Source organism: Aplysia californica, unplaced genomic scaffold (genome assembly GCF_000002075.1).
Source record: "Aplysia californica isolate F4 #8 unplaced genomic scaffold, AplCal3.0 scaffold00193, whole genome shotgun sequence".
Lineage (NCBI taxonomy): Eukaryota > Metazoa > Mollusca > Gastropoda > Aplysiida > Aplysiidae > Aplysia > Aplysia californica.
The window spans coordinates 1097903-1125720 of NW_004797463.1; the positions used below are offsets into that span (position 1 = coordinate 1097903).

Here is a 27818-nt window from a genome sequence, read left to right on the forward strand (position 1 = left end):
TGTTTTATAGGCGTCTATGTTGTGTCGCTATGACATTTTGCTATCACAAGTAGATCTAGAAGACCTGGGTTTGATTCCTGTGTGGGAGGAATGTTTGTTGAGTATCTCTTTCATTCTGCTATGACATTGTTTGTATGATTTCTCTCAGCCCAGTGGACCCCCCGGGGCGGTGCCACTGACTGTACTGTCTTTAGGCCATTCCCAAAGGGGGGACATTTCTCGTTCAAGCGCAGTAGAATTGTAAATGGGCTGATTCATGTCGTGCTCATAACTGTGCCTGGTCTACAACAGGGAACTGCTGCTTTTTCTTTCTTAATCCTTACTATCGCCATTTTTTCTCTACTTCTTTTGTATGTTTGTCACACTCTTGTGACCCGCTATTTCAGGGGTGCCTTGATAGTCAAAGCAGACTTTCTTCTGTTGAAGCTAGAGAGGTGAGCAGAGTAAGCCTGATTCCCTGTAAAGATTTCTCTGTTGACATCCACCACCTTGGTGCTCATATGACCTTATGCAGTTGCGAGCACCGTAAAACCCTCTACTATAAAAAAAAGATACGATGGTGTATCGCTACGACATTTTACTATCACAAGTAGATCTAGAAGATCTGGGTTTGATTCCTGTGTGGGAAGAATGTTGAGTATCTCTTTCATTATGTACAGAAAAGTGGGGAGACATGGAATAACATCAAGAAGCTAGCCCAGGGTAGAGAAAAGTGGAGGGTGTTTGTCCGTGGCCTATACCCTGGTGCAGGGTGACAAAGGCAATGATGATCTCTTTCATTCTACTTTGACATTTGTTTGTTTGATCTCTCTCAGCCCGGGTTGGCTTGGTCAAAGCTCGCCTTCTAAATTATTTGTCTTTTATGTCGATGGGGGTAATAAAGAAATACCTTCATTTAATTCTTCATATTTATGCTGTTATTGGCTTTCTCCCTGGAGAGGATTTGTTTCTGTAATTAGTTTATTCCACAGATAAGCTTACACAATATAATATAATTGATACCAGCCTTTGTTGCATACTGTGTCTGATATTTTTTAACGAAATTGACTTATGGATAATTATATATACATATATATATACATATATATATATATATATATATATATATATATATATATATGTATATGTGAATGAATTGTCTCTTCTGTTTGAAACAATAAAGTACGGAGTAATAAATACATGTATGTGTGAGTTTGGTTTCTTTGTTCTGTCTATTACAGAATTGTACACCATTATATATATTTCATATGGTGAAGTTAGAATTTGTGTTTGAGATAAATGTTGATTTTTAAAAACAATTTGAAATACATTCTTTAGGAAGGGATTGTGGGTGGTTGACAGGTGCTCTGGTGTAGTTTGCTCCTTCTGTCCTATCAAACATCTATCGTCCTCATCTCTCCTCCTTCTATTTTGTGTTTGTTACTCTCTAGTAACGCCTCTAATCTTCGGCACTTATAAAAAAAAACTTACTTTGTTGCAAGTGCCGTAAAACACTTACTAAAAAAAAAAAAAAAAAAAAGAAGAAAGGGATGATTATAAGATAGGACTTGAGCTGAAGTTTAAACATAAAAACTTAAAGCAGATAATACTTCCATCTACTCTCAAACAGGTGGTTGCTTGATATCACGTTGGCTGTATAGCATAGTCATACATGTATAGAGATAAATTGCTCATTAAGAAAGCAAACTTCTCTTTTGTGTCTGCTTTTCATTCCTTGATAACTTTAACCTCTTCACTGCAGAGTAGACGTATGTTTCAGCTTATTCTCCTATTACATGTATATTGTTTCAACTGGTTGACAGAAGAAGTTTTAGTTGGTATAGTTACAGCTTGTGATTTTGCTTATTCTGAAACAATTCTCTGTGTCTAAATATTCCTTGAATTAACATTTTATCTTGTCTGTACAGATGTTGATGGACATTTTTCAGCAGTGAAGAGGTTAAGAAATGATGCAAGCATTACAGGAGCTTTTACTTTTGAATAGATCTATATGCGCCATGAATAAGCAGATATATTGTACTTTCGTGGAAGGAAAAGAAATCAAATGAAGTAATGCTTGATGAAGCCCACATGGGACGCTCAATGTTAAAAACAATCAGGAAACGACAAATGCAGTTTTTGGGACACCTGAACAGACATAAGGGTCTTGAACATCTAGCTCTCACTGGCAAAATTGAGGTCAAGCGAGGCAGGGGTAAGCCCAGAACAACATACTTAGGGAACCTAAACAAATGGGTAACAGGGAAAGATCAGGGAAACGTAGCTTTTTTTAGAGCATCCGAGCAAAGGAATGAATGGAAAACCATGATCGCCGATGTCTGTCGCAGATCTGGCACTGGATGATGATGATGACTGTACTTTCTTCTTTTTTTTTTTCCTAAATGGATAAATCTATCCCCGCGGTTTTATGCACCCCGCATAATTTAGCAAAATGTGATCATTTTTTGCATAATTTCTGACTTTTTTCTTTTATCATTTTTTTTTTTTAATTAACAGAATCGCATTATTTCACATTTTTGGGCTCAGTTTGCATAATTTCAGAATTTTTTTTGCTCAAAACGGCGGACACAGAAAAATGTGTATCATGTGTGCGTGGAGAAGGGTCTTAAGTTGTCGAAAATTTTCAATATTTTGAAATTAGGGTTATATTCTTGTAGCCAATTCAACCCTGAACACAGTGATTTTAAAACTTTTCTAATATCTGAGTAGTTTTAAAGATATACCACATACATTTTGTTACATAACGAGTAAAAACAAAGTTTGGAGAAGTGGGTGGTACGCGGGTGCTCTGGTGTTGTGTGTTCCTTCTTTCCTATCATCAAACATCTATCGTCCTTATCTACACTCCTTCTTTTTTGTGTTTGTTACTATCTTGTAACACCTCTATTCTTCGGCACTTGACCCATCAATGATTTATTTATAGAGGCACCAGCCATCCATGTCCAGGTGTTGTTTTAGCCTCTTCGGCACTTATATGACCTTATTGTGTTGCAAGTGCTCTAAAACTCTTACTAAAACTAAAAGTTTGGAGAAAAACCCAATTTCTAGCACACATTTTAACCTTTGATGAGGTACGCCCACGTCATGCTTCAAAAATAACCAATAAAAGATATTAGGCCTTGAAATATTGTAAAATCCTTTCAATATGGTACTAAGATATATGGTTAAAATGGGTCTCTGGTGAAACTAAATTTGTTACCAGTACGAATTTTTTTACCTTGTCTCCCCTTCGCGCAAAAATAGCTTTGCCGACAACTGGGGCCTGTCTCCAGACACACACACACACACACACACACACACACACACACACACTCAAAGACACACACACACACACACACACACTAAATATGTGTACGTATTTCACTGATTGCTTTGTGCAAGGAAGAGGTATAATTAATAGCAAATGTGCAACACACATCTGAAAAACTGTGTTGTTTGCGGGTGCTCTGATGTGGTTTCCTCCTTCTTTCCTATCAAACATCTTTCGTCCTGATCTCTCTTCCTTCTTTTTTTACGTTTGTTACTCTCTTGTAACACCTCTAACCGTAAGCACTTATATGACCTTATTGTGTTTCAAGTGCAGTAAAACTTTTACTAAAACTAAAGCATCCGAAAAATATATTTTCAGAATATTAGACAATTCCACATGCGGCTAGCTGCAGCCCGTCAGCCTGTCTGCTTAGGCGTGGGATTGAAGAATGACATAATGTGCCACTGTCAACCCTCTCTGGTGTCATTCAAACTTTGCAACTATCTTCGCGGGGACACAGTAATCTCTCTCTCTCTCTCTCTCTCTCTCTCTCTCTCTCTCTCTCTCTCTCTCTCTCTCTCTCTCTCTCTCTCTCTCTCTCTCTCTCTCTCTCTCTCTCTCTCGAGTATTGTCATAGAGTTATCTCCTATTTAAACGTACCTAGTAGTGTAAATCTATGGAGTATTGTCGAGTTATCCAAAGGATCGGTCCTTTTCATAGGAGTAATCTCCCCTGCAGAACCTTGGATACCAACAACGCCACAGCGAGGAAGTGGGCTGGAAAATCATCCTGCATAGTTTACTTCCTCTGTGTTCTTGTTGATCGCCACACACGCTTGTCATCCTTTGATCTTTAAATAGAACCTTAGAGCTGTTGTGGAAATTGGCATTGTTGTCTGACTGAGAGGATTACTCTGGTTTTGAGCATCATGCCTGCTAGCAGCTCCGCTGGGTCGGCTTCGGCCTCGAGAAAAAAGAAAGAAGACGTGGCAGAGAAGGTAGGCTAATTTTGTTGAGTTTCAAAGTGTCTTCGTTAACTGTAGGCCGAGATCTAGATCAGTGATCATAGTGTATGCTTGTGTTAGACCTATAAAAAACTGTCCTAATTAACTTTGGAAACGTATTGCAAATTTTAATTAATTCAATTTACATTGTTGATAACTTTATGATTAATTTTTCATACTCATACTCCACACCCCTCACACACTCACCTCCTCATACACTCACCCCCTCACACATACACATACACAAACACACACACACACACACACACACACACACAACACACACACACACACACACACACACACACACACACACACACACACACACACACACACACACATTCACTCACACACATAGATACTGACACACATGACACATTCACTCACACAACACACACACACTCACACACACACACACGCACACACACACACACTCACACACACACACACGCACACACACACACACTCACACACACACACAACCACAATTCAAACTAAAAAAGACAACGTTGCACAATAAAACAGCCACAGTGGAAAAGCATAGAACAGCACATACGCAAGGCGTACTAGAGAACAAGTGATCTGCCGAATTAAACTCAGTACTCAAGATTCTGTATTACTCACAGTTTTTCGACTGTCACTTTGTTCACACGGTAGCCTACACTTCTTCTGTAACACGTACTGGTATTCAAATTTGCTGTCACAAAGGCACATTATAATGGCATATCCTCATCCATACTAGAATTGAGAAATCACTACCGCTTTTAACGCTCTTCAGTCACTTGCCGCAATTATGCGCCAGTGAAAATTATCCGTTCCTAACACGAAAAGTCTGTTGCAGTCACTCTCCTGGCTTGGTGACCAGATGGAGTATTTATTTTGTACTGCTAGCTGTGTGACTGCAAAGTGTTAACTTATTGCTTGATGACAAGAACCTTCCTAAACATGTCACTATTGAAATGAATGTTCTTGTATTCAACCCCTTCGCTTTCAGTCCCAAGAGAATATATGGGTCTAGATCTACAGCAACTTGATTTAAAGTATGGCTCAGCTGTGAAAGAGTAAAGAAATGTCTTATTTAGAGCCAATGTTTTAGATTGTTACTTTTCAACTGCCATAGTCAAAATTATGTAACTGCTCAAATTGAAAGAGCTATCATATGTGAGCATGATAAGCTTTTGAATGGTGATGATTTTTAATAAAATTAAAATGTTCATAAAAATGTAAACCAGTTCTGAAATTGTTTCTAAGTTCTCAGAGAAAAATGGTGAAGGTTTCCAGTAAATAATTTAAATAGGCTACAGAATTATATGTGAGGCAGCGTGGTGGAATCAGGCTCTTGTCAAAATAATCAAAGTGAAGAAACTTGCATTTTTCTGCAGGTTTGTGAATTTTTATAAAATTTATGTTTTTGGGCTCAACACCTTTCATGCCCATTAAAGAACTCATTTATGTGTGGATTTTTCAGAAAAACGTTGATTAACAGCACAAAAAAGTAAATTTTCAGTTACCACGGACTCTTAAGCTAAGGAAATAACTAATCTTTGGTGGCCATTTTCTCACTAATTTTACCTCTAAAAACAACTGACCCTCACCTCCTTCATTTGCAAATATCTCGACTTGTATTCAAGGTAAATGGATATTTTAAAAATACAAATAAAGACAAATAAACAAGCTTTAAGATGATACCAATAACTCTACACGCCCAAAAATTGACAAGAGCCTGATTCCACCACGCTGCCTCACATATATGTAATTCAACTTTTTGTTTTTTTCCTGTACTTTAGGTCCGAGAAATCAAGCAACGTCAACAGAACTGGTTAAAACAGAGAGAACAAACCAAACATTCCGATGAACTAGGAGCAAGTAAGTGGCCATTATTTTTTTTATTGCTTTTTTTTTGGTCAAGCTTTCCATTTTGTTGAAGTAATTGTTAAAATATCAGTTTCATTTTGAAGGGGCTTGTGGAAATTTAATGTATTTGTTTCTCTTTTCTTTGACATGTGGTTTAATTTGTTTTAGAACCGCTTTTCTCCTCAACCATGAGTCATCATCTTTACTTGGACAATTTCAATTATGAATGTGAGGCATCATTGTGAAATCAGGCACTCGTCAAAATAATGTCTCAACACCTTTTATGTCCCTTCATATGTCAACACATTTCCATTAAAATTTTAAAATTAAAACTCAAAAAAATATGTTGTCAGTTGCCAAGGACTCTCAAGCTATTGAAGTTACCTAACTTTGGCAGCCATTTTCTCGCTAGTTTTACCTTTGAAAGCTGGTGATGACCCCCACTTCCTTCAATAATAAATATCTTGACTTGTTTTCAAGGCAGAGTTTTTTTCATAGCAAACAAGGCAAATTAACATGCTTTCGGTTGATACCAATAACTTAACATGTCTAAAAATTAATGAGCCCCTGATTTCACTGCATCCTGTCACAAATATATTACTTTCTTGCTCTGATTTGTCTTTGTTTCAGAATCCAAAGTTCAGCAGAATGGAAGTCAAGTGAAACTTGTTAGGCCTCAGAAAGTTCCCAGTGGAAAAAAAACTCAGCAAAATCTGCCGGCATCTTCAAGCAATATTTCTTCAAACAAAACTACTTCTGATGTAAGGTTGCATGCCGAGATTTGGGCTATTCCATGAAAAATGAAACTGCAGTGACACATGTAATGCTGAATTGCTGACCTGAGCAATATTTAGAGCCATTCTTTTTTGTTTTATCAGAGGCAACCTTCCTCTTTCAATTTTTGTTGTAAGGTTTTGTTTTGAATTTTTTTCAGCTGGTAATTATCCTTGCTATGTGCCACTGCAGTTTCATTTTTCATGGAATGACAAAATTCATTAACGCAAAAGAGAAATGCTGTCTTTTTTGTGTTAAAATGGAAGCTTTGATCAATGTCTGATCCATATTGCCATTGTATTCATGCTTTTCTGTGGATATTTCTTTGTCGTCTTTTGGTCATAACTTAACAAGCTCAATATTTTTTTATTAGTAACCTTTTAATCATCATTTATTTATTTATCGCTTCAGCTGACAAGTAGGCCTATACAGTATACTTGGTACTGTGATAGATTTTACTTCTGAAATGGCAAAGGGTAATTTCAGTCATCAAAGTACAAGCATCGCTGTCAAGTGTTTTGTGGTGGAAATCTTTTTAAAATCAAGACATAAGAATAATGTAGGCCTCTATAAATAAATCTAGATATATGAAACATCTATATTTTCAAAATGATTACTGCCACCACAGAATGCACACACCCAAGTGTTTTAGACATGGGGTTTATCAGGTGAACCCCAGTTGTGGATATAGTTTTGGCCCAAACACAGACTTGTTGATTGTACTTTCATTCCACTTTGGTACCAATTTCTTGGCCTAAAGTCAAAAGTGGGGATGATTTTTACAAATGGATTTTACTTTTTGTCTCTTTATAGGTCAAGGATAAATTCAAACTCTGGAGGACTGCGAGAGCCCAAAGACAGCCTTCCAAAGACGATGGAGACTTTAATGACTGCACAAGCATCAGAAGTGGTGCCGAAAGTGAGCTGGAGAGGCTCATTTCACCCGAGCTGGAAACTGTGAGACAGCCGGTAGCTGAGGAGAACTTTGATGATTTGGCCAATCAAATAGCAGAACGCGTGAAAGGAGACCTTGGGCTGGAGCAGAACGGCTTGCATTTATCTCCGATTCCATCTGCAGCATACCACACAGATGGAGAAAGTTCAAATGACCATACCTGGAACTCTAGTCGTTGCAAAACCTTTACAAGAGAAGTCCCAACTTTCAATCATCTCGGAACTTCTGGTCTTACAAGCCACACATGTACAGTTTGTAAAAAGCTAATGGTATGAGTGCTGAAAACATTCCTTTTGTTGACTTTTGATACAGAACACTGTTTAATGTTATAATTTAAACATAGTATTATCTTTCATGTAGGCCTCATTTCCTGTCTTTTCTATCTCAGTTATAAAATGATTAAACCTGTACTGTAAATTCTTTGCCATATTGGCAGGCTGAAGGCTAGAACTCAGATGGCCGCTGGGTCGGAAAAGGAAAGTATAGCATGATATTGATAGAGTCACAACTGGAGTGAGGAAAGACTGACCCATGAGGCCAGAGGACAGACAAAATACTACCATGCAGGGAGGCAAATGTGCAGAAATAAGAAGGTGCCTAAAAGCCATGCTGACATATGGGTTTTGGGCAGTAATATGGACTGCAATCTCTATTACAAAATGTTGGTGTTGACATAATGAAACTATAGCAAAGAGAAATTGATGAGTAATAAAATTAATACTTGACTGAAAGCCTGTTCATAGAGTGTTAATGACATATGTGAGGTGTGCTGACAAAATGAGTTACTTCTTGCAATCCACAAATGGAGATATTGGCCGAAAATCAACACTAAGGTCAAATTTTCAGATTTTCTATTGATGCCGTATTGTTTAAGTATAATAAGCCATAGGTCTCGAATCCGAAAAGTAACTCATTTTGTCAGCGCCCTTCACATATATTCTTCAAAAAGAAATTTTTCAAGCCTGAATCTTGTTTAATATTTATTACCTATAAGGATTTTCCTTCCTGAGAGTTACTTTTGTGTCCCCCAGTTATCATCCAGCCACATCCCCATGATGGTCATTCCTTGCGGTCACACCCTGTGCAAGTCCTGTTCTGAAGGAAGGAGCTATTGCCCGAGCTGTGACTGCCCGGTCGTGTCTCTCACTGTCAACATCATGCTGCAGCAAGTTATTCAGGAATACCACGCCCATCCTAAAGCATCAAGTTCCCATAACAACGACACTCAGGATGAAATTACAGTCGACATTGTCTCCCCCGGTGGAAGGAACTACTCCCCAGGGAAATATGTAGAAGGTAAGCGTGTTATTTTTGTGCACTGAAAGGCTTTTTGTTTGGGAAAATCTTTTTTAAAGTTTTAGTATGTGTTTTACGGGACTTGCAACACAATAAGGTCATATAAATGCCAAAGATTAGAGGTGTTACAAGAGAGTAACAAACACAAAAAAGAAGGAGAGAAAAGGACAATAGATGTTTGATAGGAAAGATAAGAAGCCAGCCACACCAGAGCATCCGCCAACCACCCACGGAAAATCTTTACCTGATATATTTTCTGTGGCAGACAGATTAATAGATAGATTAATGGATGGATGGGTGTATGAACAATCACTTGTACAAATGGCCACTTCTCTCTTTCCCCTTGCATTAAAAAAAAAATATGATAATGACAGCCGAAGACGTCCTCTTGTCTAAGACAACCACTTTTGTTTGTTTTGTTGTTTTAGTAGAGGTTTTACAGCACTTGCAACTGCATAAGATCATATGAACGCCAAGGGGTGGAAGTGGATGTCAAACTTACTCTGCTCACCTCTCTAGCTTCAACAGCACAAAGTCTGCTTCGACTATCACTATCAAGGCACCCCGGAAATAGCAGGTCACAAGAGTGTGACAAACTTACAAAAGAAGTAGAAGAAAATGACAATAGTAAGGATTAGGAAAGAAAAAGCAGCAGTTCCCTGTTGTAGATCAGGCACTGTTATGAGCATGACATTGATGAATCAGCACATTTACAATTCTACTGTGCATTAGAACGAGAAATGTCCCCCCTTTGGGAATGGCCTAAAGACATTTCTGTCAGTGGCACCGCCCCTGGGGTTAACCACTTTTCTCCTTGACAATGAGTCCTCATTGTGGACAAATTTGACTGTATTTAAATTTCCGTATTTCAGACAACAGAAGGAACAGGATGGCCTCCTACAAGAAGCAACTGGTGTCTTTGCAGACGAGGCATGAAGTCCTGTCAAACGAACATGACTCTTTATCGGAGAAGAGGGAGAAAGTGAATAAAAGCTTGCATCATGAGCAAACTCAAGTTCAAAACATTCGCAAGCAAGAAGAGGAAGTGAGTCGAAGCATCTCCGAGCTACAAGAGCGGCTTGGAGCACTACAGGAGCACAGGTGGGTGGCTTGCTATCTCTGTCCCCGTCGTTTTATGCGAGAAAATTTCTGAAAGTATGCAAACTGAGCCCAAAAATGTGAAATTATGCGATTCTGTGAATTTTTACTAAGAATGATAAAGGGAAATAATCAGAAATTATGCAAAAAATTATCAAATTTTGCTAAATTATGCGGGGTGCCTAAAACCGTGGGGACAGCTATCTGTCACAAAAGACCTCAGTCAAACAGTATTACTTACTTACTTACTTACTACCCATTACGCCATCTGGCATTTAGGGCAGCAACAAAGGATCTCCAGCTCTGTCTGTTTTGGGCCATCTTGGTCAGCATCCCCCACGAATGGTTCCAGGACTTCATTTCAGACTCTACTGTGCGTCTCTAGGTCACTTCGGGTCTGCCCCTCTTGTCCTTTGGTCAAACAGTGTGTTATCAGTTTTATTTTAACTGTAATTTTTTTTTTTTTAAATGCCCCAACTCTCCCTTGCATACAAATCCAACCAGTAACATCAAATTAAGTAACACCTCGCTCTCATCCTGTCTCACTGGGCGTATTGATTGTCAACAGAAAGTAAGATTATCAAGTTGCAACATGGAAAAGCGGTAATGATTAACACACTTCCTGTGTGTTAATCCACGAGAAAATATAGTTGCAGACACACTGTTTGACCGCAAATGTTGGTGTTCGTGGTCTAGTGGTTAGGCTGTATGGCTCATAAGCAGAAAGTCATGTTTTCAAACCCCATCAGGGGCCCGAAGTTGTGTCTCTGAAAAAGGCACTTTGCATGAATTTTCCCTTACTTCGCCCAGTTGGGAATGGGTATCCAGCTATAGATAGTGAAAGATCTTGTTAGTTTGTTAGTGTTTGAGCATTTAATAAGCTGCTTGCACTGGATGCTTCCCGTGCATTCGAGAATGTTTTTGTGTGTTGTTGGGTCTGCTGTGTCAATAACGTAGATTGTAAAGTGCATAGAGCTTGCTGTTGAGAGTGGAAATGCACTATACAAATGCTAACGTTATTCATCATCATCATTATCATCATCATTATCATCATCATCATCATCATCATCATCATCATCATCTCATCATCATCATCATCCTTGGGCTAAAATCAAAAGAAGAATGTCCTCAAACTCTGTGTTATTCTAAAACAAGTTTCTCAGCTGTTGTAATGCTGGTCAAGGCATGCAAGTATAATGATTTTATTCTATAGGCCTACTCCTTTTTCCTATTGCCAAAAACTGTGTTGGTTCCATAGCAATGTTTGAATGAAGTAAGTAACAGAATCAGATTGCGGAAGAAAAACTGCATACCTGTGTTACAATCAACTTAAGTTTAGTCACTGTTCAAAAGCAAGCTCTTTTGATTTTGAAGGTCTCAGTCGTAGGCCATTTAGATTATTTCAGCCGAAATGGGCCAAAATTATGGCCTTTTCCCCCGTCCTTGAAGGAAAATCTGCTGGCCCCAACTCTATCAAAAGGAATTTGATTGGCAGCATGCACTTGGAATAAGCTGTACTGTTTTACTTACAACCTCTGAATACTGTTATTCTTTATTCGTAGAATAGGCTTCGTTTTAAGTTTTAGTAGAGGTTTTATTGCGCCCGCAACTGCATAAGGTCATATGAGCGTCAGAAGATTAGAGGTGTTAGTAACAAACATAAAAAAGAAGAAGGGGAGATAAGGACGATAGATGTTTGATAGGAAAGAAGAAGCAAACCACCCCAGAGCACCCGTCAACCACCCACGAATAGGCTTCATGTAAGCTGAAGATTCAAAATTATTGTATGTTTTCTATTTTGCAGGCAACAGTATGAAGTCAAAGTGAGTGAGCTGCAGGACGAGAGCAGTGAAGTAGATGGGAAAGTGCACCTACTGTCAAGTACTCTGGCTTCTCTTAATAGGGAAATTGAAAAGGTAACGTGATTATTGGCTGTCTCTAAGCAGCTCCTTCAATTTAGTTTTAATTTCAATAAGTGTTTTACGGCACTGACAACACGATAAGGTCATATAAATACGGAAGATTAGAGGTGTTACAAGAGCAACAAATACAAAGAAAAGAAGAAGGGGAGATAAAGACGATAGATGTTTGATAGGAAAGAAGAAGCAAACCGCACCAGAGCACCCACCGAACTCCCACAGCTACTTCAATGCTTCTGGTTCTTTGAGGTTGAAACAGAGAGAAAGATTTGAGAAAGAGAGAGATACGAGGGAGAGAGAAAGAGACAGTAAGAGAAAGACATTTTAATTGTAGAAGTTTTATGTCCCCTTCAGTACCATTCAGATAATTGGTTGCTTTTAAGCACAAGGGGGCAATCCTGAAAAATACTGTTTTGAGAAAATTGAAGGTAAAGATTTTGCTCCTTGTTCAGTTTCTTTAAAAGACAAGGAGAGTCTTCTCTATAACCAAACAAATGTACACACCAATGAAACCAAACTTCTCCCACAGGTAGGGCAATGCCCACTTTTGGTGCAGGTCAAGATTTCTGGAAACCCTCAAAATCTGGGTTAGCCCACTTGTCCTTATAAGCGACCAATTTAAGAGGAGGGTTGAGAGGGATACAGAGAAAGAGATATGGAGGGGGGGAGAGAGAGATAGAGAAAGAGATATGGGGGGGGGGAGAGAGAGAGAGGTATAGAGAAAAAGATATGAGGGGGGAGAGAGAGAGAGATAGAGAAAGTGATAGAGAGAGAGAGACACAGAGAGAGAGAGAGAGAGACACAGAGAGAGAGAGAGAGAGAGAGACACAGAGAGAGAAAGAGAGAGAGAGAGAGTTCATGCTCTCGGACACGACATTGTTGTTTGGGTACACATGTGTTACAGAGTTGTGCGTCGTTGCACGTGAATCATTGATGTACTGTTCCCGCCATTTTATGCAAAAAGAAATTCTGAAATCATGCGAACTGAGCCCAAAAAATGTGAAATTATGCGATTCTGTTTATTTTAACAAAGAATGATAAAGGAAAATAATCAGAAATTATGCAAAAAATGATCAAATTATGCAAGGTGCATAAAGCCACGGGGACAGGATGTACAATAAGTGCATTTCTGCATTGATACTGAATCTTTATGAGTTGATGCTCAATTTATCCACGAAAACATCCCCTTGTGAATCCATAAAGCTTACCTTATCTTTTCTTCTTCTCATTAGTATAATTATTAGTATTATCATGATCTCATGTTTTACCCTACTTTTTGACAGGTGAAGCTTCTCGCTGAGGGAGAAGCCGACAACTGAGTCATGTTTCGGCCGTACCTGTGAGAAAACAGCTGAGACTGTCAAGTCGAGGAGCTTTGCTGTGCTTCATTACATGAGGTTGTACTTGATGAAGCCCACGCGGGACACTCACTGTTAAAAAACAGTCCGAAGACGACAAAGCAGTTTTTGGGACTCCTAAATAGACTTCAAGGTCTTGAATATCTAGATCTCTCTTCCAAAATTGAGGGCAAACAAGGCAGGAGTAGGCCCAGAGCAACCTACTTAGAGGACCTAATCAAATGGGTAGAAGGGAAAGATCAGATTACTGTAGTTTTTTTAACCCTATCCGTACGTCATGTTTTACTATCGTATCCATACGATGTGGGGAGCTCTGTGCCACAACTTTCCAAAGAGGAAATTTACTCGTTAATCCGATCCGTAGGCTTTGCATAGCAGTCTGTCAAAATGATTTTTGAAAAATACTGAAAGTTTCAAAGAGATCTTCGTACTAGAAGTATTCTAAAATGTGAAGATTACAACCCCAGGGGGTACAAAACGTCCCCAGGACGTTCGGATAGGGTTAAGAGCTTCCGTGCAAAGGAATGAATAGAGATCCATGATCGCCGATGTCTGCCGCAGATCTGGCACTTGATGATGATGATGATGATATTACATACCCAGGCAGCGTACTATTTTTCCCTCGGAAACACAATATGATAGTTAGATGTAGAAAACAAAAACAAGGAAAACTCAGAATAACTGATAGCACAAACAATTTGCCATTCTGCGACTGATATCTCTTTAATATATGTGAGGTATCCTGGGGAAATCAGGCGCTCGTCAAAGTCAAAATAATGAAATTGAAAAAACAGGCATTTTTTTCTCCAGTTTGACAATATTTTTCTAATTTTTGCCTTTTGGCTCAACACCTTTTGATGAAAAACGTTGATTAATATCACAAAATATGTACATTTATTTTTCAAAGACTCAAGCTACAGGCCTAGAAGTTACCAAACTTTGGTGACCATTTTCTCGCTAATTTCACCTCTAAAACCAGGCTACCCCCAACTCCTTCAATCGAAAATATATCTCAATTTCTATTTGAGATACACGGGTATTTTTTTCATAGAAAGCAAGGCAAATGAATAAGCTTTCAGGCGATGCCAATAACTCCACATGCCCAAAAATTAATGAGCGCCTGATTCCACCGCGTCGTGACACATATTTCGCTATCAGTTTACCGGAATTATGGACTTGTCAAACGCAATTTGTTTATCCCTGTTTCAAAACCAGAAAGATATGAGAACTCGTTGAGGTATCACTAAAAAATTAGTAAGAAAGAGAAAGCCACACTGGAACAAGCACTCTCTAACCACCCATCAAATTGAAAAGGAGCGCATCAACATCAACTCAAGTTGGTCCAGTGGATTTCATTGTAGATGTAGATCAGTGTACCGGTACAAGCTTGCAGGTCTCACCCGTCAGTCCAGTGCCATACAGTAGGTACAAGTACCAGTAATTTATCAGCTGGTGTTCTGTGTACAATATATGTGAATCGTGGTGAAATAAGACGCTCGTCAAAATTATAAAATCGAAGATAAAGGATTTTTTCCATCAGTTTGGCAGTTTTTATCAAAATTTTGTTTTTTGGCTAAACACCTTTTATGTTCTTATGTACACTCATTTCCGTGTGAATTTTACTGAAACACCTTGTTTAAAGAAACAAAATATGTAATTTTCAGTTTTCAAAGACTCTTTAGCTATTGAAGTTACCAAACTTTTTTTTGGCCATTTTCTCATTAATTTATCAACTGAAACCATGCAACCCCACTTTCTTCAATCACAAATATCTTGACTTCTCTTCAAGCTAGAAGGATATTTTTAAAAAATTGAAGTAAGGCAAATGACAGAATAAGCTTTCAGATACCAATAACTACATATGCCCAAAAATTGACGAGCGTCTGATTTCACCTCGCTGCCTTACACATATTGTATTTGTGTTCCTGACAACGAGGAAAAAATAATTTCTTTCAAGGACAGATCTTTATCAAGGATATAGAGGGTTTTAATTGTTTAGCACACTTTATGTTATATTTATAATTCATGCAACTTTTGGGAAACTGCTGTTTTGTTTTACAGAAATCTTAAAGTGTTGGAATATAATGCCCATAGATCTACATGCTGTTCTCAGACACTATTGTTATTATTATCGTTATTATTATAGTTATTATTATTACTGTTATGAATATTATTATTATTATTATTATGGACGAATTGTGGATGTATCAAACACATTTAATTGTCAGTTCTCAACTTTATTGTTATTGTTATATTATCTTCTCAGACATAATGGGTCACAGCGTCCTAAACTTTTGCAATATCTTCTTTGTGATATTTTGAGTCAGGACAACGTAGAAGACAGAAATTAAGACTAAGCATTAAGATTAAGTGATATCTTCTCTGTCCTGTTGTGTTGATTTCAGTGTAAATGTTGTGGAGTTAGCACAAAAAATGTATTGATTGTTATGTAGTACTTATGAGGAGTTCTGAAAGATTTCCTGTTAATTTATATACAGGGTGTCTCTCGCTAGACGCACCATGGGGAAAATACATGTTACAATTTCGACGTTTTCCTGTGTTGACGACATTTTGACGTCCTCACTAAGTGTAGCTCTAACTTTGTTGAGCAGTTTGTTGCAGAACACAGCACTACTACATTTTAAACAACAATTCGAAATAACAAATGCGTAACTCTCACCTGAGTCCTTTCAGATTTTATTTCAACAAGTGTAGTGCATAGAAGATTTCCTGCAAAGTGTGTGGACCTTGCCTCTGTCCCTTCCTGTCTCTATCGTCCGACTGTCCCCCCAAAGGCTGTGAGTGACCGATTATATACTTCCCGTGAACTACCACACACGAGATCCCTGCACAGCGCAAGATCCCCGTGCTCCTCCGCACGGAAACCCCACGCCCCGAGTAAATCTCGATACTTGTGGTGAAAAGAGGCCAAGTGTCCACAACACAGTTCAATGTCTGCACACTTTGGTGCCATTGAATAGGCCTAGTGTATTTTCCCCATGGCGCGTCTAGGAATTGACACCCTGTAGATTTTTCACAAGAGCTACTGTGTATTAATTAAATTAGTATTTCTTTGTTGATGTAAGTTGTCCTAGTTTTCTAAAAAGCTGGGAATTGTTTTACCTCTGCATTTTTGTTCAACTTTCGTCATGGAAAACCGTGCAGTTCGAATTGAATGCATATTTTATTTATATGCATATTATATTTATTTATGCAGACAAAATGAATTTTACAGGCAAAACTTACGCTTTCTGCCAAACTTCGACTTTTATCTTCGTTGAGGTATGAACCTGGACCAAGAAGGATGCAACATCCTGGAAGAAACAGCTGGCGCTCAGAGCCTGTGTACTTTAATTTGGGTTGGGTGTTATATAAATGCCATTTATTATTATTATTGTTATTATTATTATTATTATTTTTGCACTCAATAAAAATTCTCCTCATTGAGGAATTGAACAGGTCTCTTGCATGCAATGGCAAAATGCCCGACCACTACACCAGAGATGCTGCTCCGAGTTGTCTCCACACAACACCCATATATGCCTCTCAGATGACAGAGATCAGAGCAATATATCTGATGTGACTATGACACCTAGATTTTTGTAATACTCTGAGTTGTCTCCACACAACACCTACATATGCCTCTCAGATGACAGAGATCAGAGCAATATATCTGATGTGACTATGACACATAGATTTTTGTAATACTCTGAGTTGTCTCCACACAACACCTACATATGCCTCTCAGATGACAGAGATCAGAGCAATATATCTGATGTGACTATGACACCTAGATTTTTGTAATACTCTGAGTTGTTACTTGCTGCTTTTTCTTGGTACTTTTCTTGGTGCTCAAAGGTGCTTTCATAACTTTGCTGCTGGAGAGCTATGCAAAATTGTAGATTTTTTTTTCACCTGCTGCAGGCATCTGTTGAAATTGTTTAATCACTTGTTACCTTTTTGTTACACTTGATATAATAAAACTCTAAGCCCATGTACCTCTCGTTTGTGTGTTAGTTTTTAAAAAGTTTTAGTAGAGGTTTTATGGCACTTGCAACACAATAAGGTCATATAAGTGCCGAAGATTAGAGGTGTTACAAGAGAGTAACACACACAAAAAAGGGGAGAGATCAGGACGATAGATGTTTGATAGGAAAGAAGAAGCAAACCACATCAGAGCACCCACCAACCACCCATTAAGTAAGAGTTTAACGGCACTTGCAACACACCAATAAGGTCACGCAAGAGCCACAGATGAGAGGTGTTACAAGTGAGTAACACATAGACACCAAAAAGAACGAGAAGAAATAAGACCAATGGACGCCAGATTGAAATGAAGGAGCAAACCACTCCAGAGCACCCACCAACCACCTACTGCCTCAAATGAAAGCGAAGCACATTAAAGCTCAAGTCTGTAAGTCTGAGTGATTTAGAGCTGAGAAAAAGCAAACAAAACAGAGGGAAACAACTAAGAGATAGTAAAGAAAGAAAACAAATCAGCATAGCACTCGGTGACTCCTTGCAATACACAAGATCGGGAGTGGCCAAATTCGAAGAAAGTCGCGTCAGAAAGAAAGAATGGAGACGGCAGCTGAGAAAAGACAGAGAGAGCCCTACCTTCCAGCCTAGTTCAGCCCCTAACATCCCCTACCCCCACTGCAACAGACATTTCCGAGCGAAGATCGGCCTGATCAGCCATCTCCGCACACACCCCACCCCTCCAGTGATATGAAGTCAAGGTCATCTTCGCCAGCGAAAGACGAACATCATCATCACAATACCCAAAGATATGACTTCAGATTATTAAATTACACAGCTGTTGCTTGTGTATTACTCTGCCAGTCACCACAATATAAGGTCATTTTTTCAAAGAAGATTAAACGGGGGCTCTAGTGGCCTACAGATTAAGGTGTTCGCCTCTCTTCCAAAGGTACCAGGTTCGAATCCGGGTAGCGATGGAAAAAATTTTCTTCTTTAAAAATTGTCTCCTTTCACCTCCGTTCCTGCTCTCTTGCAATGTTCTGTCATCTACTTTCGTCTCCTCTTTCTGCCCCCAATCCCTCACCTTCTTTGCCCCCTCCTCTGGGCTCCTGACTCTTTCTGCAGCCTTTGTAAGAATACGCTTCAGCCGACACCTAGGCAAAATTCAAAATTTCCTACCAATTAAAAATGTTTGGTGTGTCCAGCGCGCTCATATGACCTTATGCAGTTGCGAGTGCAGTAGTAAAACACATAGGCTACATGTACCAAAAAAAAAAAAGACCAAAAAAACTACATCTGAAACTGAAAGCCCACCCAACATCCCTTGACATTGATTTGATTTAGTAAGTTTTACCGCGCTTGCAACACAATAAGGTCATATAAGTGCCGAAGAATAGAGGTGTTACAAGAGAGTAACAAAACACAAAAAAGAAGGAGGAGAGATCAGGGCGATAGACGTCTGATAAGAAAGAAGGAGAAAACCACACCAGAGCACCCGCCAACCACCTACCCCCTGACACAAACAGGAATAAAAGAGACAAAGGAAAGACATACTACAAGGCGAAAGTAAGATTTGAAAATATGTGAAAAGGAACAACAGATTATGTAAATAAAAGAACCTCAGTGCAAACTTTGAAGAGACAAACTGGGAAAAAAACAACAACACACACAAAAAAAACAACCCAAAAAACCCCCAGAAACATTTGTTAACATTAAATATATTTTATTGCATAAGCTGACAAATTAGACGTGGAGAAACTTTTGAGTCTGGGTATCAAGCTTAGCATGAACACCATTTGAAAAACAATGAGCGTATGCTACAACAGGAGAACAGGCAAGAAGTTACTTCTGGTTACAGAATGTGAACTTACAGACACACGGCAGTATTAACTCCACAAATACCGGTGATGAAAATCAAGTATAAATTAAAATCATAGTAGAGAAACAATGGTAACAGCCTTATAAGGACCACGGCAAGCATAGACAGACTTTTTTTTGTTTGGTAAATCACATTTCATAAAAAGGAATTTTGAAAAAAAAAAGTAGGAATTTTGAACAAAAACAGACAATTCCATATTGCTATTAAAAATTATAGAAAAATATCAAAACCCTTCAGCACATCACGCACAATCATATCCAGAAATTTGAAAAAAAAAAAACAATTTTGAAAAGTAGACATTTCCATTATCTCTTTTTATAGTAGTTAGTAGTAGCAGCATCAAAACCTTTCCAGGAACAACATAACATCCTTATTAATGAACAGTGTAAGGCACAATGGAAAATTGTGACAAAAATAGAAAAAACGGGTGATCTTTGTCTAAGACCACAGCGTAAAAATTTTGGTCTGCCGAACAAGCAGGTCGAATAAATGAAATACAAAAATAACAGCGATTAACTTCACAACGGCAAAGAACATTTCAACTCTTCTTCGAGAACGTGCATCACTGCTCAAAAACATCCTCCCACAGATAAAGAACAATATCGAAGGCTTTTTAAACACCAAAAGGTAAATTTAAAGACATTATACCAGTGCCCTGTTGGGATATTTTTGACATCTTTTGAAAACTGAAACAAATGGAATGTAGCACCATGACACTTGGTTTCTCAATATATATGGCAATAACAGAGCAATAATTGCGACGAATGCTGTCGTCTGTAAAGCAACAAAACTTGTAATTTATTGTATGACAGTGTGGAAAAGATCAACAACTGAGACACATAAATTGGCTAACAATAATTTGTTTTTTTCTCCTGTACACAAAACAACGAAAACAAGGCTGACCATGCAACAGAATTTTTCTTACTACTAACAAGTCTATTCTTTAATAATAATAAACACAAATTATTAAAGTGTAGATAAAAATTGCTATATGGCCTGACACTGATACAAACAATACAAAGTTTGGTACCATGTAAGTATACTACGAAAAAACTATCAGCCAGCCGGGACATTTGTTAGCTCTGAAAGGAATAGTTTCAGTTCCAGTAATGGCAAGATTAGAGTGTTAGCAAAAACCTACTACAGGATATGACCAGCTGAGCTGCTATAGATATTATTTATACAAATATCCTTTTCTCATAGGTAGAATATTATTATTACACTCCCCTACGAGACGGTTAAAAAATGCAAGGAAAACCCTTGAAGTTAAGCCAGCTTCGCCAAATCCTGCGCTCCAGGGAAATACCAGTAGTTTCCCTTGACATTCTTGGACAGTCTCATGATGTCGTCAGAATGACCATCGCCTCCAGAGCCCACCATTCTGTCCAACATGTACTCAAAGTTGATTGGGTTAGCGGCGTAGCCGATGAAAAACAGTCCGGCTTCCCCACTGATGGTGCCAAAGGGCATGGACTGACGGACAATTTCCACGGGTTTGGGAGACTGGAAACCATTGCCTGAAAGAAGAGAAAAAAAGAATTGCTCAAAATTAAATTTTTAAATTTTTTTTGGGGGGGCAAGTGTTTTACTGTGCTTACAACTGCATAAGGTCATATGAGTGCGCAGGACACATCAAACATTTTCAATTGGTAGGAAATTTGGAAGTTTTGCCTGGGAGGCGCCGACGCCTACTTTTATCGATTTTGGACCTCCAAGGGATCTTTAACCAGAGCAACATGCACACCAGACCTCAAAGATTTTTCGCCCTTGTCCCAGAGGGCTAGGTGTAGATCTTTCCTACCAGAAGATCTGGGGTGTGGCTGAATGACAGCCATAAGAAAGAACCAAGGAGTAGCAGTAGTCAGGCTGCAGAAAGAGTCAGGAACCCAGAGCAGGGGGCAAAGGAGGTGAGGGGGTTGGGGCAGAAAGAGGAGATGAAAATTAGAATGTCCACATGGTAGCTCTTTGTGGCACTAAAACACAATAACCAGAGAGGAGGGGGGACAGACAGACAGACAGACAGACAGACAGACAGACAGACAGACAGACAGACAGACAGACAGACAGACAGACAGACAGACAGACAGACAGACAGACAGGCAGGCAGGCAGGCAGGCAGGCAGGCAGGCAGGCAGGCAGACATCTTGAAACTGAATAAAAGTATGTGAGAAACTTACCGCTGGTCATCCGGGCTACATGAGATGAGATGGACTTGCGGGAGAGCTCTGTGCTGTCACTTTTGTCGCGCCCCACCCATGACTCGAGCGTTTTTGCTGGAACAAAAGCAAACTTATTGGTAACCTTGTAATATTGGAGGATTCAAACAAGATCATAGGCAGAAATCAACATTTAGATAACAATGAATGGCAATCGAATCTGCCTTAGCCGTTGACTTCTCCATCAAGGTCACCTGTACTAACGGCAACTGTTCCATGAGACCCTTGTATTTTTTCTATATTTTAACTTGTCCATAGTGGTCCACGTCCAACATGAACACAGTCAGTCTCGAACCCCACTCATTGCAATAAAAGTTTTCCGTCAACCCACCCTCAGACTGAGTGTGTATGTTCGGCATCTGATGATGATCAATGTATCTACAGAGGGAGAATATTTCTTTACAAGAAATAAGGATTAAGATAATCTGTGGCTTCTGCGTTGGCCACAGAGGTCAACTCTATCACAAAACTTTTGGGGAAATTTTGAGTATCTAAAACTGTCCCCATCATTTTATGCAAGAAAAATTCTGAAATTATGCAAACTGAGCCCAAAAATGTGAAATTATGCGATTCTGTGAATTTTAACAAAGAATGATAAAGGAAAATAATCCGAAATTATGCAAAAAATGAGCAAATTTAGATAAATTATGCGGGGTGCATAAAACCGTGGGGACAGCTAAAAGCTTCATTTCCACATGTGGATGCATGCGGCTTGCAAGCTTCTCTGTCGGCTTCAGCGTTTCTTATTGGTGACGCCTCATAACGTAATGAAAACAACAAAAGTAAGGACTCTCTCTTACTTTTCTCGGTACTGATGACGTCCAGGTTATGAATCCACTTCTGGGTAATCTGAAAAGATACAAAATGAAACAATGTAACAAAATGGCTGTGAAGCAATTCCAATATATTGTCTGTCTTCCAAAATCATATTCACATATTCACGCAAGAGTAATTAATCTTGTGGAGTGAGTCATACAGCTTGAGTCCCAGACAGAGGGGGGGGGGAAGAGGGGAGGAATAAGGATGAGAAAGATGAAGATATGAGTGGCCAGGATAAAGATGGTGGTGAGGAGAAAGAAGAAAATGAGAATGCACATGTGGATGAGGTTAGTGGTGAAGAGAAAGATAAACAGACTTCAACATAAGTTAAGGACCACTTGCTAACACTCTGAGTAGTCTTATTGGATCGACCTGCACGTGGGCGTTCTTGGACTGATCCAGTGGCTTGATGGCGCTGCCTCAAGCGGACAATGACAGAATGTGACACTGCAAGCCTTCTGGCAACTTCTCGGGCTCCAACTCCATCCGGCAGTCATGCCATAGCTCTGCCACAATCAAAGTCTCTCAGCTTTCGTCTTGGTGGCATATTGATGCGATACTGGGTTTTGCGCAAACGGCGGCTTTTATTGCCACCAAAGTGAGCACAGTTCGAGACCGTATGTCTGTTTATGACGAGCACCAGAAATTTTAACGAGGAATGTCCGTGGTGTCACACACAAGCGAAAACCCCCCAGCAAATTTGGCTAAAATTCCCCGAGGATTTCCGTGCTGCACGTGGTGGTTTTGCCCCTTAAGGAAGCTTTGCAGTAGGCATTGGTAAACCATTAACAATTTCAGAGCAAAAAATTTTGAAACATTCCTTGCTGTCTTTTTTCGGATTTAAAAAAAATCAGGGCTGTCTGTCAAGGTGACCCTTAACTTATGTTGAAGTCTGTAGATGTAAAGATGAGGATGAGGGGATGACAGAGGGGTAAGACAGGATGAGTCAGTACAGGACTCCATGTCTTAGAGCTGGATCCTGCTCGCCAAATCTGAGAGTGGCGATTCCCGATCCAGTCGGCTTCAAAGAATCGCGAGTACATGAGCGCTCGTGGAGCACGAAGTCTCGGGCTCGTTGTATACGTGAAATGGAACAGTGTCATATCAACGCCACTTCGTCAGTCCCACTCTTGTTTTTTCCCCGCCATCCTCTCCCCCCCCCCCCCTTCGTTGCGCTGCTCTACTGACCTCAATTATCAACCCCATAAATCCACCCCCATCCGACCCCATGATTCGCTAAAACAATGGCTCCATAAAATTCCTTCCGTCTATTGGTAGGAACCCGTTCATTTCGTTTTAATAAGGGGGGGGGGGGGGGGGTGGACTATACCATCTTTTGTAAAATAAGAGGAGCCATACTAAGCGCTCCGTTCCATATTCCGTTCTTGCGCTCGCGACATACGAGTAGCACTAGACTCTAGGCCTATAGATCAGATAGAGCTACAGACGAGCCGCATGGTGGTGACAGCGACAGGGGAGTGAATCGGAAGGCAACACTGTTGAGCGTTCCGCTGAAGTGAATCGCGTTCCGCAGGGAAGAGTGGCGATTCAGTTCTGTTCTCTTGCTCGCAAACCAACTCTACCATGTCTTCCTTCTAGGTGTCCTTGCATTTGAAGATCTTTACGGTAGAGGAAACAGCCACAGCTTATGCCTCACAATGGTGGGCTTTTTCAATTTTAATTTACAGTACAATCAATAGGTCGCTTTTAAGGACAAGAAGGCTATCCCGAAAAATGCTGTTCTGAGAAAATCGAAGTTAATTAAAATTTTTGGATTCTTAATCAGTCTCTTTAAAAAACAAGGAGAGTTTACATGTCTTTTAAAGAAACTGAACAAGGGGCAAAAACTTTACCATCGGTTTTCTCAAAACAGTATTTTTTGGGATAGCCCTCTTGTTCTTTAAAAGCGACCAATTGTTCAAAGTAAGCTCTTCTCTTGAAATTGGTTCATAGGTGATCAAGATATTGCCTTTTAAAAGGGTCCTCTTTTATATAATTATTATGAATTATTATTATCCTTATTGTTGTTGTTGTTGTCGCTTTTATCATTATCATTATAATTTTATTATCATTATTACTATTGACCCTATCCGTACATCCTGGGGTCATTTTGTACCCCTGGGGCTGTATTCTTCACATTTTAGAATACTTCTAGTACGAAGATCTCTTTGAAACTTTCAGTATTTCTCAAAAATCATTTTGTCAGACTGCAATGCAAAGCGTACGGATCGGATTATAGAGTTTATTTCCTCTTTGGAAAGTGATAGCACAGAGTTCCCCACGGCGTATGGATACAATAGTAAAACACGACGTACGGATAGGGTTAATATAATAATATCATAATTATCATCATTATTATTTTATTATTATTATTATTATTACTATTAATAATATCTTTATTATCATCATTATTTTATTATTATTACTATCAATAACATCATTATCATCAATATTATTATTATTATTATTATTATTATTATTGCTATCAATAATATCATTATTATCATCATTACTATTTTATTATTATTATTATTATTATTACTATCAATAATATCATTATTATTATCACTATTATTTTATTATCATTATTATTATTACTATCAACAATATCCTTACTATCACCATAAGGCCGACACTTACAACATAGCTCCCACCAGTTTCTTTCTCCACGGCCACCTCCTGTCTGCCCTCATCGTCAGCTCTGTTCTCCGTTCCTGGGGGAAAAAACGTCAAACAGCTTTAAATATACTATTTTTGTTATGGTACAAGGTTTTATGGTGTTTGCAACTGCATAAGGTCATATGACTATGAGCACCAAGGAGTGGATGTCAACAGAGAAGTCCAAACGGGTGGGGTAAAGGGGGGGGGGCGGGAACATTACATACTATGGAAAATCAAAGAGAACACAATATTATTTATTTCCCAATAACTTTTTCATGTTTAAAAAAAACAAAAAAACAGAACAGCTCCTCTGATGCTGAGGCACATAGAAAATATGATGATCAAATGTTTTTTTAAAATTGTTTTTGATCGTTTCACCAATCAAACAATTTCTTTCACGAATACTAAAACACATAATAATAATAATAATGACAATACAATTTTTTTAAAAATAATAATAATAATAATAATACTAAGACTCATAATAATAATGATAATAGTTCATGCGACGTGAACTACTAATGACCTTTAACATTCACAGAGGAAGAACAAACTACAGACTTCTCTAGCTGCTGCGGCTCTCATCATCATCATCATCCAGTGCCAAATCTGCCACAGACATCAGCGATCATGGTTCTCTATTCATTCCTTTGTTCAGAAGTTCTAAAAAAAAAGCTACGTTTCCCTGAACTTTCCTTGTCACCCACTTGTACAGGTTCCCCAAGTAGGTTGCTCTGGGCCTACCTCTGCCTCGCTCTGTGGCTCTACAGCCAAAAAAAACCCAAATTCGAACAGAATAAGTTTCTTACCGTCAATGAACCCTGAGAGATCTCTGCCGTTCTGGTAGACGAAGCTATAAATATCCTCAAACTTGTCCACGCTGTCTTTGGGCAGGGAGCGGATGAACAGCTGGCACAGCTCAAACAGCTTGCTGGTTTCGTTGGACTTGGCGTGGATGAAGATTTCTCCACCTGAAGTAGAAAAAGGATACACCGCAAGGTAATAGTCATTGGCTTTATTAATTACGTTTAGTTTGTTGTTTTAAGGTGGCGTGGATGAAGACTTCCCCACCTGAAGTAGAAAAATGATACAAAACCACAAGGTAAAATAGTCATTGGCTTTACTGCTTACGTTTGATTTGGGGTTTTATAAGGGGGGGGGGGGTGAAGTAGAACGATACACCACCGCAAGGTAATAGTCATTGGCTTTATTAATTACGTTTAGTTTGTTGTTTTTAAGGTGGCGTGGACGAAGACTTCCCCACCTGAAGCAGAAAAATGATACACCACCACAAGGTAATAGTCATTGGCTTTACTAATTACGTTTAGTTGGGGTTTTTTTAAGGGGGGGGGGGGGGGGATACAACTGAAGGGGCTTTACTGCTTACGTTTAGTTTGTTCTTTTTAAGGGGGGGGGGGCACAACTGAAGACTATCTGGCTTATTAGTGGACCAAGTTTTACCAAATTTCGCACATATATAACAAGTATAGTAAGGAGTCTTTAAATCTTAAATCAAATTTGAGAAAAAAGGCACTTGCAACACAATAAGGTCAAATAAGTGCCGAAGATTAGAGCTGTTACAAGAGAGTAATAAACATAAAAAAAGAAGGAGAGATCAGGACGATAGATGTTTGATCCTTTCAAAACAAATTTCCAAAAATTAAACAAAATAAAAAATACTTCTAATGCATCTTTCAGTTAATCTGAGACCAAAAACAAGGCCTGATTAAATAACTGGTAACTTAGTTTTAGTTAAGTTTTAGTAGAGGTTTTACCACACTCGCAACTGCATAAGGTCAAACGGGCGCCAGAAGATTAGAGGTGTTACAAGAGAGAAACAAACATAAAAAAGAAGAAGGGGAGATAAGAAGGACGATAGATGTTTGATAGGAAAGAAGAAGCAAACCACACCAAGGCACCCGCCAACCACCCACATTATAAAAATATCATTTATTATTATTAATATTATAAAAATTATAAATATCATTTATTATTATTATTATTATAAAAATTATAAATATCATTTATTATTATTATTATTATAAAAATCCTAACCAGTTGACAAAGTGATATATAGTGCCACCAAAGCAGACAGCTAGTGACATTAATCAAATTGCACAACCTTCAGGTTTTAAAAAAAAACACAAAAAACAAAAAAACATACAGACCTGAGCTAGGCATGTCACCAAGAGCACCTTTCCTATAGGGGTAAGTGAAGTTCTTGGGAGCTTTTCTCCCCGTCACCTGAAACATACAACAAAGAAACGTGGCCGGTCAAGCTCGTAGAAGCAAACCCATCATAGCTGGTCGCTTTTCAGCACAAGGGGTCTATCCCGAAAAAAGCTGTTTTGAGAAAATCGAAGGTAAAGTTTTTGCCGCTTGTTCATCTTCTTTACAAGACATGGAGAGTTTTCTCAAGAATCAAACAAATGGTCGCTTATAGGCACAAGGGGGCTATCCCGAAAAATACTGTTTTGAGAAAATCGAAAGTAAAGTTTTTACCCCTTGTTCATCTTCTTTACAAGACAAGTAGAGTTTTCTCAATAATCAAACAAATATACACACCAGTGAAACCAAACTTCTCCTATAGAAGAGGCAATATCCACTTTTGATATAGGTCAAGATTTCTGAAAACCCCCAAAATCTGGGTTAGCCCGCTTGTCCTTAAAAGCGATCAGTTGAAGTTGTATCCCGTCATGACAATGTCCAGTCTGGGATACTACTCTAAGGTATTGAATAAACGGGGAACGGGGGG

The 27818-nt window shown here is 38.9% G+C and overlaps 2 protein-coding genes across 2 annotated transcripts in view; one reads left to right on the forward strand and one right to left on the reverse strand.

The window, feature by feature from the left end:
• The first annotated feature begins 3850 nt into the window (after nucleotides 1-3850).
• On the forward strand, nucleotides 3851-13827 carry LOC101859639. Its single transcript, XM_005098787.3, has 8 exons — nucleotides 3851-4247; nucleotides 6041-6119; nucleotides 6738-6868; nucleotides 7695-8105; nucleotides 8868-9132; nucleotides 10005-10233; nucleotides 12035-12146; nucleotides 13433-13827. Exons 1-8 carry the CDS (start codon nucleotides 4179-4181, stop codon nucleotides 13466-13468), a joined length of 1332 nt encoding a protein of 443 aa, XP_005098844.1. The 5' UTR covers nucleotides 3851-4178; the 3' UTR covers nucleotides 13469-13827.
• Nucleotides 13828-19188: 5361 nt separating this feature from the next.
• Nucleotides 19189-27818, reverse strand: part of LOC101859857 (dye-decolorizing peroxidase YfeX) — a 22947-nt gene continuing 14317 nt past the window's right edge. Inside the window, exons 4-9 of the mRNA XM_005098788.3 lie at nucleotides 27232-27307; nucleotides 25873-26034; nucleotides 25043-25116; nucleotides 22384-22432; nucleotides 21545-21640; nucleotides 19189-20884 (exon numbers count right to left, since the gene is read on the reverse strand). Of these exons, the coding sequence (XP_005098845.1) occupies nucleotides 20634-20884; nucleotides 21545-21640; nucleotides 22384-22432; nucleotides 25043-25116; nucleotides 25873-26034; nucleotides 27232-27307 (708 nt within the window). The 3' untranslated portion in view covers nucleotides 19189-20633. The remainder of the gene's footprint in view (nucleotides 20885-21544; nucleotides 21641-22383; nucleotides 22433-25042; nucleotides 25117-25872; nucleotides 26035-27231; nucleotides 27308-27818) is intronic.

What these genes read in the sequence shown, in the direction of transcription:
- LOC101859639 (XM_005098787.3), top strand. Translation starts at nt 4,179, where the DNA reads ATGCCTGCTAGCAGCTCCGCTGGGTCGGCTTCGGCCTCGAGAAAAAAG. An exon ending in AAGAAGACGTGGCAGAGAAG is followed by an intron (nt 4,248 to 6,040) that starts GTAGGCTAATTT and finishes CCTGTACTTTAG; the next exon opens with GTCCGAGAAATCAAGCAACG. An exon ending in TTCCGATGAACTAGGAGCAA is followed by an intron (nt 6,120 to 6,737) that starts GTAAGTGGCCAT and finishes TCTTTGTTTCAG; the next exon opens with AATCCAAAGTTCAGCAGAAT.